Consider the following 14888-nt stretch of genomic DNA (forward strand, 5'->3'; position numbering starts at 1 on the left):
TTTTTCACAATGAAATGAGCAGAGGGACTGTTGACTTGGGGAGCTCCCGCAAGCCAGAGACAAGTGGGGGGAACTTGCTGACTTCTAAGAAGAAAAGCCAGCAAAAAGGAACCAGTCTCCAGGAAGAATACGAAAATGAAGAGCTGGTATGTGATAGCCCTTTAAAGTTTATAAAGCACTTCCTGAGAGCCTTATCTTGCTTGAGCCTCCCCAAACACTGTAAAGTGGGAAGGAGATTATGGAAAAGAAAACTGAAGTTCAGAGAGATCAATATCCAACCCAAGGGTGCATAGCTGCAACTCAGGTCAGGGATGTGATCAGAAGGGGCTCGGCCTCTGCCACCTCCGATGCTCAGGCAACTCACCACCAAACCGAACACCCAGCAACACACTGTGAGCAAAAATAAATCCTCCTTTCCAGCCCCTATGGCCCCTGCCTCTGAGGCCACAGCTAGGAGGTACGATTCCTAGGAAAGGCACAAGGAAGAGGGATACTCCCACCATTTTTGACCTTCAAAGCACTTGGTGTCTTCACTATGTCCTATGCAGCCCCAATGACGTGGGACCGCCCTGGGTCATAGGTGCTCACCTGCCTGAAAGAATAGGACAGAGGAATGTCAGAAAAGCCCCTCCTCCCTGCCGTGCACCACTCACTCTCACACAGTCTGGCTTTAGTTTCTCCCCCGATGGTGATGTCTGGGACAAGTATCTGCACGCCTCTGTTTACTCACCTGTAAAATGGGGAGAAGCACATTTGCCTCCACCCCTCCCGCCGATGGGAGCAAAGGTAGAGCCTGCTTGTCTGGACAAGCCCAGAGCTAAGCCCATCCTCCTGATCTGCTCTCTGTGACAAAATCTATGGCTAAGTGCTCCACTCTGATCTCAGGCTCCCAGGATCACGTGGGTATCAAACGGAGGAGCTGCAGGTGAGCCAGTCGGCATCATTGCAACTGGCTCCTGAGATCACGCCTCGGGTCACAAGGACGTCTGAGTGTGAGGTGAGGTGGCTTTCATTCCTGACTTCATAGCCAACAAAGTGGTGGCTGTCTGTCTTTGACCAAACAGGCTCGACTATCTTCCCTAAAGGAGCAGAGTTCTAAGCTCAATGCCATTTGCCTCCCCCATTAATCCAAAATTATTTAATTAACACAATTTCCTCTATAAATTTTATTTCAGATTTCTTTAAAAAATCCTGGCAGCGACATAATTTCAACCATCCAGGATCCCAGATAAAGTCTCAGAATGGGAGTTCAATTTGTAAAGCATCCCTAGTTGCAGCTTCCTGGGGCCTGGTGCACCCACTGGCCTTGGGCTCCTGGCCTCTATCTATGCAGGAAGGGTTTGTCGATACACCCTGACGGTCCTCTTGGGTTCAGGCACCCAAATGCTAGGGCTCAGCACCCAGCCAGAGGCCCTGGCATGGCACATCTACCCAGATGCTTTCAGGAGACCTAAGTGGGAGCCGTGGGGCCAGTCAAGATGGCAGGGAGGCCAGGATTTGGCAGAAGCAGCTGAGGAAAGAGCTGGCATTGCTCAGACTCACCAGTGTTAGCCAGCCGATATTGGTCAAGGCTGCCCCGTTCGAGGGTCCATTATCCCCTTTTCCCGGCCTCAGCTGTGCACTCCAGGCCATAGCAGCACAAGAACTTTCCACCACCACAGGGTAAGGGACAGATGCGGGGTTTCCAAAAGCTTCAAAACTTACCCCTCTATCCAGAAGGACACCAGGGGACAGAGATGGACACGGAGGCCTCAAAACAGGAGGAGCCTCAGGAAAATAAGAAGACCCCTCTCCATTCTTGATTACTTGGGGTTACTCATACAAAGAGATGGACTGAAGGGCCTGAGCCTATCTGAGGATTAAAGCACAGCTTTTGCCAGGAATTCGTGCCTCCCGTCTTTGTTCCAGCAACCTGAGGAATGGCATGCATCAGAAGCCGCTTCCGTGTCTCAGATGGGGGCTGTGTCAAGTCCTGGGGGTCGATGGAGCATTTCCCAAATGGCAAAAGGAGAGGAGCTAGACTTACCTCCCACTCCTGGGAAGTTATGCCCGACAAGAGTTTCAACTCTTAAAACGATTAGCAGCAAAGATCTCATGTGCTTTCTTTTTAATTATCATTTTTTAATCGAGGTATAACTTATGCATTTAAAAAACCAAATTAATTGCACTCCAGGGCTCTGGGATGGAGGGCGGTGTGCGCCTGTGAAGGTCAGAGTCCCAGCGGCGCCAGGGCTCCACAGCGTAGAGCTGGAATGGTCCAGCGTTTTGCTTTCGCCTTCTGCCCCACTGCGTGTGAAGCCCCAGGGCCGCAGGGAAATTCCAGGCCAGCTGGGCCAGGGTGCGCCAGCCGGCGGTCCCCGCTAGGGCAGGGTGGGGCGCAGCGGGTGTCTGTCCTGCGAGCGGGGATCGGGCCGCTGGACCCAAGACCAGGGCACGTGCGCAGCTACGCGGGGCAGCCCCGCCAGGAGCCCCGACTCCGGCGCGGCGCAGGGCCCAGCGGAGAGCGGGCATTCCGGAGAGCTGCAAGCCGGCCGAAGTTGGGCGAGCGCTCTGTGCGGCGACTGGGAGGGGGCTGCAGGTGCCGCGGGAAGAGCTCGCCCGGCTTCGGGGAGGCAGCTGGGCGCTGGGGCCCCTGCGGCTTAGCTCCCTGCCGGGTCGGGTGTCCCAGCCCTGCGACTTCCGGGGCCCGGCAGCGCTTCGGGGAGCTAGTCCAAAGCCAACCTCCAGGGCGAGAAAGCGCACGGCGCGGTAGCCGGGACGGTCCGCAGCACGCGGGCAGAGCTGCCGGCACTCGGGCTCCTGCAGGGGCGGCGGACGGGGTGGGGTGAAGCGGACCGGCCCCCCTCCCCTTCCCTCTCCTCCCTCCAGCAGCCCGCCCGCCCTTCCTCCAGTCCTGCAGCCAATTAGACGGCCCCCTCGGGAGGGAGGCGTGGGGCGCTGCATAAAGCGGCGGGGAGCTGTCACCCCGGGAGCAGGCTGCGCAGTGCCCAGGCCGAGCCGGTGCGCCGCAGACTAGGGCGCCTCGGGCCAGGGAGCGCGGAGGAGCCATGGCCACCACTAACGGGGCCGTGGAAAACGGGCAGCCGGACAGGAAGCCGCCTGCCCTGCCGCGCCCTATCCGCAACCTGGAGGTCAAGTTCACCAAGGTGAGGTGGGCGCCCCTCCCACCCGACGGCCGCCAGCCTCTGCGCTGGGCAGCCAGCTTCGGGGAGACGTGGGCGAGGGACCAGTAGGCCGAGGGTCCGCCGGGCGCTCCCGAGACCCGAGCCTCCCTGCCGGGGCTCGGCCCTCTCGAAACCGCACCCTTCGCGGGGCATCTTGGGCGGGATCGCCGGCGGCGGGGCTCGGCGCTGTGAGCCTCGAAGGCGGGAAACCGAGGCCGTCTAGCGCCCGCGCGGTGCCAGGCTGCACGCATCCCTGCGAGGCCCCGACGTGTGCCTTCACTGCTTTGATCACGAGTGGAGGTGCGCGCCGCTTTGACTAGGAGCGCGGTGGTCTCCCTCCCCAAAAACCCCTGGGATGATTTCCCGGGTGGACGCGTCTGGCTTTGAGAGGGTCAGAGGTGCCCGAGAACGCCAAGAGAGAGTCCGGGAGCCAGATCGCGGAGCTGCAGTTAGATGACTGGGGAAACAGGTCCTCTGAGCAAAGCGCATCGGGCACCTTCCGTGCTTAGTTTATACCCAGCTCACCAGCAGAATAGAGGGAGTAGGAAGGTGCTCACTTACTGATGAAACCTCCCCGGAGCCCAGAGGTCCCGGTGTTTACAGGCAAGGAGAGCGATTCGGAAGGTCGCAGATCTGGGCCTTTGGGAAGCGGTGGGTAGCAAGGCCGAGCGGCCAGGCTCCGTCGCGCCGCAGAAGGGCACGGTTCTCTGCCTCCTTGCGCTGTGGGCTGGGAGGCTAGAGCGTTGGCAGAACGGTGAGATTACCTGCCTGGGGCAGAAAGGAATAAAAGAAGATGGTAAGGCCTCCGAGGCCTCTGAGCTGGGGCTGAGGAGGGCCAAGAGACCCGGGTGCGGAAGCGCGACCCAATGGAGGACACCCCCAGGCTGTCTGGGGTGCGCTTCTGTCCGTGGGCCGGTGCTGGGGCACTTTAGAGGCACAGGCCAGGCCGAGAGCCATTGCCTTCACTTTCCCCACCTTTGGCTTCTCTTGATTTTTGCTTTTATCCATAGCCCCCAACTCCAGCTGACACCGCACTTAGAGAATTTCCTCATCCGTTTTACTTTAAGAAGTAGCAATTATCTTTCTCAAAGAGTTTTAATCAAGCGGAGAAAGTTACAGGGCACTACGTGTGGCCTTCGGATTTAGGTCTCTTGGCACTTAATTCCCAATGTCGGCTGAGCCTCTGATCACATGACATTTAAATTAAGTGTTTTCAGAAGGCTCTGTAATCAACAAAGACACGTCGCTGTAAACTAAACGCTGAAAATTATTCTTAATGTAGTTTTCTTTGTAATATCAGCTTCAGAGTGAAAATTCCAACACGAATTCTGGGAAGAGTGAAAATGATACCTTAATTTTGTAAGACCCTAGCCCTAGGTGCTTGGCTGCTGCTGCTGCGGGTGGTGAAGTGGGGAGGTTGTTTGTTTTCTTTTGGTTGTACAGGATTTCAAAATACTATATATAGAAACAAGAAAGTAAATGTATTATGGTCCTTTTACTTTTTATGTTTTTGAGTCCTATCAGCAATCTGACCACATACAAAAAGTTTACCTCTTTCTCTATGATTTTTAGGACACTTTTAAAGTGTAAATGTAGCCCTTATGGCGATCTTAGACAATTCACAGAGCAGTAATTGCCTGTCGTCTTGGTGGGTGCGCAACCTTTGCCAGTTAAAGGGAACCAGTGAAGGAGTGAGGTTGAGGGAAGGTGGTCGATGGGCCTGGAGTGCTGGGATCTTGAGGGGTCTCCCAGGCGATGAAGGCCCCAACTGCCTCACACTGGTTGCTCCCTCCCCACCCGTTGGGGGACAGTGCTGCTGCCTGCTCTGTCCTGGCTCCTGGCCCATCTCTGCAGAGACCTCACCATAGCAGTTGTGGACCCAGGCAGCTTACGTGGCTGAGGGTGGCCAGCCAGTGCCCTGGCACAGGCCTCAGGGAGCCTGGACAGGAGAGGCCGCCGAGAGTGAGGCCACCAACAGTGCCTGCCGAGGGAAGGAGCGGGATAAACTGAAATTCAGGACTGAGGCCCAGGGTGGGTGAGTGGCCCGGCAGGTGAGTGGCCTGGCAGGAGAGCAGACGGTGGAGCATGGTAGCCAGCAGTGGTCTGCTATTTTCCAAACCTGACTCACGGTGCTTCTCGATAATGGGGCACACACCAGCGTTGGCCCATCTGAGCCCCAGCCCCAGCAGTGCCATTTCCAGGGTGGTCTAACTTTCAGAAGGATGACTTTGTCAAAGCCCCTTCATTCGTCCTCACATGTTAACATTGCGTTCTCTAGGGTCATGCTGTATGATTCTGGAGAGCTGAGAGCCCCTCCAGGGTCCCCACACAGATCTCAGAGGATGGAAGTCCCTTCTAATTTAGGGGACCTCTTTCCTTCCTTATAAAATTTCTTCCAGTAGCAGAGATTCTTTTCAAAGTTTTCTGATTTTAAAACACCAGTTTTTATTATCTCTCTTATGAAAAATAAAATTCCCCCAAATCTCCTTTTCTGCAAGCATATTCTTTTTGAGTTTAGCTGAGTGGCCTGTTGTCAGATGGAAGTTACTGGAAATTGGCATCAATAGGATTCACTTGCATGACTGCCATCTCACCTCAACCTGAGACACCTTACAGCTCAGTCCTGATTCCATGTCATTCTGTTCCTTTTGTAAAATGTGAACCATGTCTACAGCTCAATGTAGCTTAATGCTATACTTCTATAAGGTTTGTCGTATGCTAATCCACAAATCAAAGACAATGATTCCTTCTAGACCCTTTACTCTGATTTGGAGTTCAGAACAATACAGCCAGCATAATCAGTAGGCCGTATTTATATACCCTTTCCTTATATTTGTGCTTTTGTTTTGTTTTTGTGGAGAGAAAAATCAACAGTAGAAACCACTTACAAGATTACTTACTACTGTAGTGTGGTATAAAGAAAAAGATTTTACAAAATTAAAAACATAGCGATGGGAAAATACGGTTAGAGTCAAATAGTCTGATTTTGTTTTAAGGTTGCTGGTTACAGATCAATGTCATGAACAAACAGTAATTTTTTTTGGAGGAGCGTGCTTGGAGATGAAATACAGCAGACATCCGATCATTGTAATCTGTTTTCAGTCCCCTTATTTATATTCTCTTCTGCCACCTTCTCATTTTCCCTCCCCCTTGGAATTGATACCAGGAAGGACCTAGAATCAGCAATTTTCACTGACAGTCTCTATTATCTAACCCACGAAATTTCATCTTTCTACAAATGGGCCCCTCTTCCTGGCTGCACTTTCCTCCCCGCACTAACTTAACTCTTCTTCCCCAGTTATTAATTTCTCGCTGTTACCAAGTGATGACTTGCTGCATGGCAAAAGTGAACTCTCGGATTTAGTTTCAGCTGGAAGAATAAACCTGTAATTGTAGCCTGACCTTTTCCTGGTGCACTTCCCTGGGGGCCTGGCCTCACGTTGGAGATGCTAAGCTTCCAGAAGCCAGACAGGCACATCCCACTGGTGACAGATGCTCTCAGTCCTGGATTCCAAACTGGGGGGCAGCTGGTCTCTGCTCACCTGCCCAGCCAGAGTCTGCCTCTTGTGCTTGGTCCCCAGAGGACTCAGACCAGGCTTCCTCACGCATGAGCTTCAGAGGTTTTTGTGGTTTTTTTTTTTTTTTTTTTTTTGACATTCTATCAACTTTTAAGTTCTGGGGTACACGCGCAGGTTTGTTACATAAGTAAACATGTGCCATGGTGGTTTGCTGCACAGATCAACCCATCACCCGGGTATTAAGCTCGAGCTGTGGAGTTTATACAGGAAGCTCAATACAGAGAACGTAACCAAGACGCATTCTTAGGAGATGGCTGCCCTCTCTCATCTGTCGTCACTGGGGAGTCAAATATTCCAAATGAATCAATTTCACAATAATTGAAATTAGCCCTTGAGGGACGCAATTCTTCCTTTAAACGATTCACAGAGAAGTAAAGTAAAGCTATGTATATACCATATGCAGATAGAGGTAAAAACGGAACCTGATGAACTAACTCTGTACTCAGAAATTATTGATGGCATTTTACTTGATAGACATGCATGTTAGCCATTTCTGCCACAGAGGTTTTTCTGATGCTGTGATAGGCTGTGATGAGGAAGCCATTCCAAGTTGGTGTAGCAGGAGTTTGTGTGTCTTCTGGCTGGGCAGCCGGGGACCTCCGTGCTGTCAGAATGTGTTTTGTGTATTGTCTGTCATGTCTGTTCCTAGTTCTTCTCCAAAAGCCCTCTCTTTTAATGTGACATTATTAAGATGATTAGAACTTAGTGTAAACTAACAGTAAATAGTACATATGTTTCAGTGCATGAAGTTCGTATGTTCTTCTTAGTCTGCTCATGATATCTTGTTTAAAAAATTTTCATTCTCATCTGCATTCTGGATCACTGAGGTTCCCAGAAAAGTGATTTCTGTGGGTTATATAAACAGTTATTTGTGACATCTCTTAATGTAACCTGGAAAGTTTCTAACCCAGACATTTAACTTTGTATTTCAACACTGGTTTATTGTCAAGCTTCGGAGGTTTTTGTGGGGTTTTTTTTGTTTGTTTGTTTGTTTTGACATTTTATCAACTTTTATTTTAAGTTCTAGGGTACATGTGCAGGATGTGCGGGTCTGTTACATAGGTAAACATGTGCCATGGTGGTTTGCTATGAAATTACACATTTTAAGGGGGATGCTGGGGAGGGACATGCTGATGTGCATTGGTGAAAACTGAAGGGTAATGGTGAGATCCTCCTCAAATTGAGCTCCTTGGTAATCAGTCTTGCTGGGTGTTGCCGCTGAAAGGAGAAAGCGAGTGCTCAGTGTGTCCTTACCCTTCAGGGGCAGGCGGAATGCTTGGGACTTTTATATATATAAACCTATTGATTCTTCTTCCAAAGTCTATGAGGGTATAAGATTCCATTCACAGCCTCTATTTAACCATTTAACTTAGCCATTCCTCTGTGAATCCATGTTATTGCTGAAAAAATAATAATAATTTAGAAAAAATCTCTAACTGACTTTAGTTTTATTTGACCAAAACTTGAATTTCGAGTCTGTCCTGGTTGATCTGTTGGTCATGTGGTCCTGGGACTCTGTGCCCCTCCGGGTCTCATCTATAAAATGTTGAAGGGGAGAGGGAAGCAGCAGGGAGGAAGGTGGACAAGATGGATAAGACGTTACTTAAGGTCCTTAGCATGTTGAAATTATATGATTTTGATCTAAACCTAATTCGTTACACTTCCTTTCCTGGTTAGATATTTATCAACAATGAATGGCATGAATCCAAGAGTGGAAAAAAGTTTGCCACATATAACCCTTCAACTCTGGAGAAAATATGTGAAGTGGAAGAAGGAGATAAGGTAAATACTTTAAAACAAAAACAAAAACAAAACAGTTGCTCTAAGTAATTCAATTATAGATGACCAAAGGATAAGGAAGCAGTTTGGCTTAGCTATAAGATAGAACTGGCCCATCCTAGGGGCAGGGCCTGGGCTAGCTGCATGAATTGGCATGTGGTTCTCAGACATGTGGCACAGAATGGGATCAATTACTGATGATCCTCTGCAGAGAATCATTCTCCTTTGATAGATGTTTCTCCATCTATGAGGATGACCTCACCTATCCTCATCATGTGGCTAAAGGAAGGGTTTTTTGTTTTTTGTTTTTTGTTGTTTTTTCAACTATTTGGACCTGGAGGCATTAAAGAATCTTTCCATAAAGCATTTCCGGCTGGTGTGTTTCAACAAATACAGTATTCTGGCAGGAGACATTTTAGAAAAAAAATAGACTTGAAGGAAAAAAATAGTTGCTACCTGGGTGATGCTGGGATAGTTAACAATGTAACCACCAGATTTCTTTTCTCCTAGAAATTTACATGAGCATGGAAAGCGGTAACCTTTATCACTCTATTTCGAAGTGCAAGGTCTATATCGTAATACGGAAGTTAAGGGACTTCTGAATGTGTCCTTTATACATGGCAAGGCCATTAAATCTATTTTGAATGTTAGCGCAGAGGTAAAGCCCTTCCACTGAGGGCAGGGAGATGTAAATGTTTCCTCAACGGCTGGAGCACTGGACTGATGTTCTTAGTCAGCAAACTGATGAGGTTGGAAGTGGATGGAGTGAAGGGCGTGTGCAGAGTAGGCTTGGATTTTATCCTGCCCATGAGTTTTGTGACAGATGTGCAAATGCACAGCGGCCGCACCTATACAGACCCCCCTCTGTGTGGCACCTCATGACAGTTAGGCTCTGCTAACAAAGAAAGTGGCACAGAGGAGCTCATAGAAAAATGTGAGGGCCTCGGGGGGAAGCCATGACATGGAATGGGGTTTCCACTAGGAGACTCCCAAGCACCTTGTACACGTGCTGGGAGGAGAACGAGACCCTTGCCCTGGGCCTTGATTTCTCCCTTGGTCTGAGTGACTGTTCTGAGCCAGAGGCCACCCCACACTCTGCAGCTGGAGAGGTCCTGGCCTCCACCCCAGAGCCTGGGACAAGGAATCCAGTGTCCCACATCTCCCCTGCCAAGCTTCTGCTCACCCCCAAGCCAGCTCTGGACACATGGAGTCTCGGTAGAGTCACTCCTGCCTGGTGTCTGGCATCCACCCCTTGCTGTACCTTCTAGAAAGAGAGGCACGGAGGAGCCTTTGAGATGAATGTGGCCTGTTTTCCTGAGAAGGAGAAAGAATGACACTACTCTAAATGGCCCTCACTTCTTTCCTTTTAGAAAGAAGGTTCTGTTGTGATTATGCTATCCTTGCACAAACGATCCAGTTCTGCTCCCATGGGGTGAGTGAGGCTGAAGGGAGAAAAAAGGCCTCCATGTTCCTCCCTGTCTGCGAACTGTTCCATGATGGTCAGTTCTGCAATCCAGAAAGGAACGAATTTCCCCATTCTCACTCTTGGACCACCAGTTCCCAGCTGGAATAAAATGCCGGACAGCCATTTCCCACCTGGTCTGTGAACAGCAGGCTTGTGTGTGTTCACGGTGAGCCAGCCAGTGGAAAGTCTTTCCGTCCTTGGGTCCCCCAGAAAAATACTCAGGGTCGGTGACTTTATGAAATATTTTTAAATGCTTTTTATAATCAGAAACAAACGTTTTTTGTTTTTTTGACCACTGTAGAAATATTAAGATGATATTTGACCACTGTAGAAATATTAAGATGTAAAGAAGAAAAAAATCACTTGAATGCTCCCAGCCACTCAAGTGATTGAAAAACTTGCTGCTGCTTGCAGCCTGTCTGCCAGCGGCACAATTCTGCTGTTCTCTGTAACTGACAGCCGCGATCCCAAACTGCAGTCACATCAAAAGATGACACCCTCTCTCTGTTGTTTTGGCCACTCAGCCTGATGTGGACAAGGCTGTGGAGGCTGCACAGGCTGCCTTCCAGAGGGGCTCGCCATGGCGCCGGCTGGATGCCCTGAGTCGTGGGCGGCTGCTGCACCAGCTGGCTGACCTGGTGGAGAGGGACCGCGCCACCTTGGCCGTGAGTACACGCACATGGGGGCCGGTGGGGGATGAGCCAGCCTCAGTGAGGGTCCTGTCCCCCGTGTGGTATGGGAAAAAATACCAGGGTCCTGGTATTGTGTGGTCGTAGGTCTGTTCCGTCCTTTGAGATACAGCTCTCTGGCAATACATGCAGGTGTCGATGCCTCTGGACTGAATCCCTTTCATTTTGAAGTCAGACTTTTGTCCTCTGCAGCTCAGCTTCTTGACCAAGTGGTTGTCTGTAGGAAGTTCAGCTATATCAGTGGTCTCAGACTTGGGGCACTCACAGATTGGTGACTATGAACTGGGCCATATCCTGGTACCACCTGTATGTTTATGTACTTAACTTTTTTCTTTTTTGTATTAACTCCCTTTTATTTTATTTTATTTATTTTTTTGAGACAGTCTCCCTGTCACCCAGGCTGTAGTGCAGTGATACAATCTCGGCTCACTGCAGCCTCTACCTCCCAGGTTAAAATGATTCTCTTGCCTCAGCCTCCTGAGTAGCTGGGACCACAGGTGCCTGCCACCATGCCCGGCTAATTTTTATATTTGTAATAGAGACAGGGTTTTGTCATGTTGGCCAGGTCTTGAACTCCTGGTCTCGAACTCCTGGCCTCAGGTGATCCGCCAGCCTTGGCCTCCCAAAGTGCTGGGATTACAGATGTAAGCCACTGTGCCCACCCTTAACTCTCTTTTAAACTTAAGTTTAACCTCATCCTAAGAAACAATATTCATGAAATCACAGATTTGATGTGCTAATTTTATTTTTCTAATACTTACTAAAATAAATGCCACCACTTAACATAGAAAAAACTGTTCTCATGTGACCTAAAATTATTCCTCAACCACCCCTGAACTGACTAGTAGCAAGCATATGTGGAGTGGTGGTGAGGGCAGGATAGCCTGGTTATAGGAAACCTCAGAGTAGGAAAGACGTAAGTTCAAATCCTCACTCTGCCACTTACTAGCTGTGTGACTTTGGACAACTTGTGAAACCTCTCTGAGATTTATTTCTTTGTGTAAAATGTCACCAATAATGATAACTCAGTGGTGTAAGAATGGTCTATTTAAGATTCTAGGCAGAAAAAAAAATTCTAGGCAGAGTCCCCAGGCATGCAGTAAGCACTAAATAGATGATAACTATTATTAATAATAGCAGTTATCATAATAAGGCCATGTGAAGACCCATTTTCTAACCTCAGCTATATGCACTGCTCGCCAGTAATTTCTAGTTACCTTAGGTGGGGAGATTGATGCAGCATACCCCATGAGGTTGGGCTTCGAAGGCATTCATCAGTTGTAAATCCATTCTTTAGCAGGATCCTCAGACTTTCCTCTGGTCTTGAGGGGGTGATCAGAGGCCACGTTGGACTGTGAGGTCCTTTGCATCCTGTCCTTGCACATCTCAGCCTCTTGTTTTTAAAAGTTGTTCCAAACCTTGAGGCCCGGTTGTAGGGGAGGAAATCTCCTTTTTGGCCTTTGATTTGGAAAAATGGTTTTTCTGATGTCGGGAACAAGCAGTAGGGTAGCCACTGTTTAAAGGAGGGTGTCAGCCAGGACACGGAAATTGCTGTTGCCCCTGAATGTGTTTCTTAGGGTGGAAGAACTCTCAGGCCTTACTCTTGGGTGCATTTCCCTAAGGGTGCATCAACACAGAAACTCAAGCTCTCCTTCCTTCCTTCCTTCCCAGTCAGCCCGGCCAGTCCACATGTTCCCCGGGTGAGGGTAGCAACCTCCCAGGGTAAGCGCTTCTCTCTGAGGAGCCTCTGGTTTCTTCCTGCAACGTAAGCCAGCCTCAACACTCAAGCTGCCAAACTGGCTTTTTCAAAAACATTTCTGTTTTAACCCGGCATGAGCTCATCAGTCAGCAATGTCCGTGTGGACTAATAGCAGGCTAGAGAGGATGTGCCCTGGGCACCCCCACGAACCCTGTCCTTAAGTGTCAGTATCATCTTAGAAGCAGAGGCTGCAAAGCCACCTTCATCTTCAGCCTGCCCCATTGTCCTGGCACGACTGTGTTTTGACAGCAGACAGAGCTTTGGAGGACCTCAGAATGCAAACCCAGCAAATCACTTCTGCCATTGGGACCTCGCTGCCCACAAGAAATAAGATCCAGCTCTTTGCCACAACATGAAAGGGACAAGAGAATTACTGGCAAACACGGTTTTTAAAACTCCGACCACATCACAAGAGAGCGCCCCTTGCTCTCCACCTCGATATGGTTTCTGTACATGTTCATGGAGCATGTTCTCTTGCCGGCTCAGTGGTTTGACAGAGCTGGGTGTTTATTTCTGTGCTCAGTGTCTGGAAACAGATGTGGGGGATCCAGCAGCCCCTGGATGGCTTTCCTTTGCTGGGGCACCCAGGCCCCAGCTCTCCTCTTTGGGTGCTCATTTTGGGAGCTCCCAAACGGAAGCCCTCCCTATCCACTCTCCTTTTCACCCCAAGTGCCATTTCTGGGTCCTCTAGTTGTAAGCCCTGCTGTGCTGTTTTCCTGGCACTTTCCTGTCATTCTTTAGTATCTGAGGGTTATGATGTGTTAATTTCTCAGGGGACACATTTTTCTCTTAAAATGCTAAAGGAAATAAACTTAGGAGTGGCTATGGTTTACTCATGATTGAGCCACAATAACAAGTTGTTTAAAGGATGACTGTTTCAATATGTAGTTAGCACTTATACTCACTCACCTGCAGAATTTTTTTTCTAATAATTTCCCATCTAAACCTAGTCATGACCTGGGTTTTGCTCAGAGAAATTCCATAAAACCAACCTGGTAAATTCATGTTGTCATTCCAGTAAGCAAACTTGCTGAAGTTAATAATAAAAACAAATAGCAATGCTTGTTGAATGCTCGCCATGGATCCGGCTTGTTGTAGCAATGCTTGTTGAATGTTCACTGTCACCCGCTTTGTTGAGCTGTAGGATTTTTTATCTCACTTCAGAGATGAGAAACTGAGGCCCAGAGAGGTTAAATAACCTGTCCTAGGTCACCCAGCCAGGACTGGAGGCAGAATGTTGGCTCCATGTCTTGCACTTACCCTCAGTGCTGGATGTTGAAGTCCTCTCTTTTTCCATCCCAGAAAAGAGCGAAGAATAAACTCCTGGTTCCACTGACAGATATGCAGTTACTGTCTGGCATAGGTCAGTGTTAGAGGCCTTTTGGCACTGTTTGCAATTGCTAGGTTTCCCCTGGAAAACGAAAGTTCACGCTTGAGTGAAATCTATAGGAACCAACAGTAGAGTATACTTGATGTCACACTGGCCTGACTCAGTCCCTGAGCGGCAGCTGCTGGGGGCAGAACACACACCCCTAACCTAGACCAGTCCTGTGGTCTTCAGCAACCCAGTGCCCTGTCTGGGTCCCCAGGTGAGGATCACCAAGCCCTTCTCTGGTGCCTAACGGGAAGATGATGATAATCAGTGTAATCACCAGTGTTCTCATGTGAACACCAATCTAGCACTCACCATGGGCGGGCACTGTGGTTGGTGCTCTGTGTCCACTGACTCCTTTCACTCTAACACTGGCCCTGTGAGGTAGGAACCGTTATTATTCTTATTTACAGATGAGGAAATTGAGGCAGGGAGAGATTCCAGGACTTACCCAAAGCCCATTTACTTAACTAGGGTTCAGCAGATGTGGTTGCCTCCTAATTAGAGGGGGCTTGGTTCATTCCTGAAACAAAGGGGAGCTGGGGTAGCCCAAGCATCTGGAGTGGCTGTCCTGCAGTCTTTCCAGGCACACGTGTCCAGGAGCAGCCTCTAAAGGCCGGTTGCTGTTGTGGCCGGAAGTAGATGCCCCGAATTCAGCTGCTGCCTCACTGGGTGGCCTTGGCCAAGTCACTGGACCGTTAGTGTCTGTGCCTGCACCTTGAAGTGGGAATATAGTCACGAAGCTCAAAGGGTGAGACGTCGGGGAGTACGCTGGGGTTAAAGCCCTGGGCCTGAGGAGGGGCCTGGGTGAGACATTGGGGAGTGTGCTGGGGTTAAGGCCCTGGGCCTGAGGAGGGGCCTGGGTGAGACATTGGGGAGTGTGCTGGGGTTAAGGCCCTGGGCCTGAGGAGGGGCCTCTTCTTCCTTTGTCAATCATCACCTCACTCCACTGACTCTTTCACAAGAATCCAGCCCTGGGCTATGTGTCAGGGCGGCCACTTCCTGCAGAGGCGGATGACTGGCGGTTTCAGCGCTGGGCTCAACTGGGGCCACTTGTCTGAGGGACAAAGGGGTTCTCTTCC

At 49.6% G+C, this 14888-nt stretch overlaps 1 protein-coding gene across 1 annotated transcript in view; it reads left to right on the forward strand.

The window, feature by feature from the left end:
* The first annotated feature begins 2968 nt into the window (after positions 1 to 2968).
* Positions 2969 to 14888, forward strand: part of ALDH1A3 (aldehyde dehydrogenase 1 family member A3) — a 36276-nt gene continuing 24356 nt past the window's right edge. The window contains exons 1-3 of the mRNA XM_005560617.4: positions 2969 to 3146; positions 8420 to 8524; positions 10511 to 10651. Of these exons, the coding sequence (XP_005560674.1) occupies positions 3048 to 3146; positions 8420 to 8524; positions 10511 to 10651 (345 nt within the window). The 5' untranslated portion in view covers positions 2969 to 3047. The remainder of the gene's footprint in view (positions 3147 to 8419; positions 8525 to 10510; positions 10652 to 14888) is intronic.

The sequence above is a fragment of the Macaca fascicularis genome, chromosome 7 (genome assembly GCF_037993035.2).
Source record: "Macaca fascicularis isolate 582-1 chromosome 7, T2T-MFA8v1.1".
Lineage (NCBI taxonomy): Eukaryota > Metazoa > Chordata > Mammalia > Primates > Cercopithecidae > Macaca > Macaca fascicularis.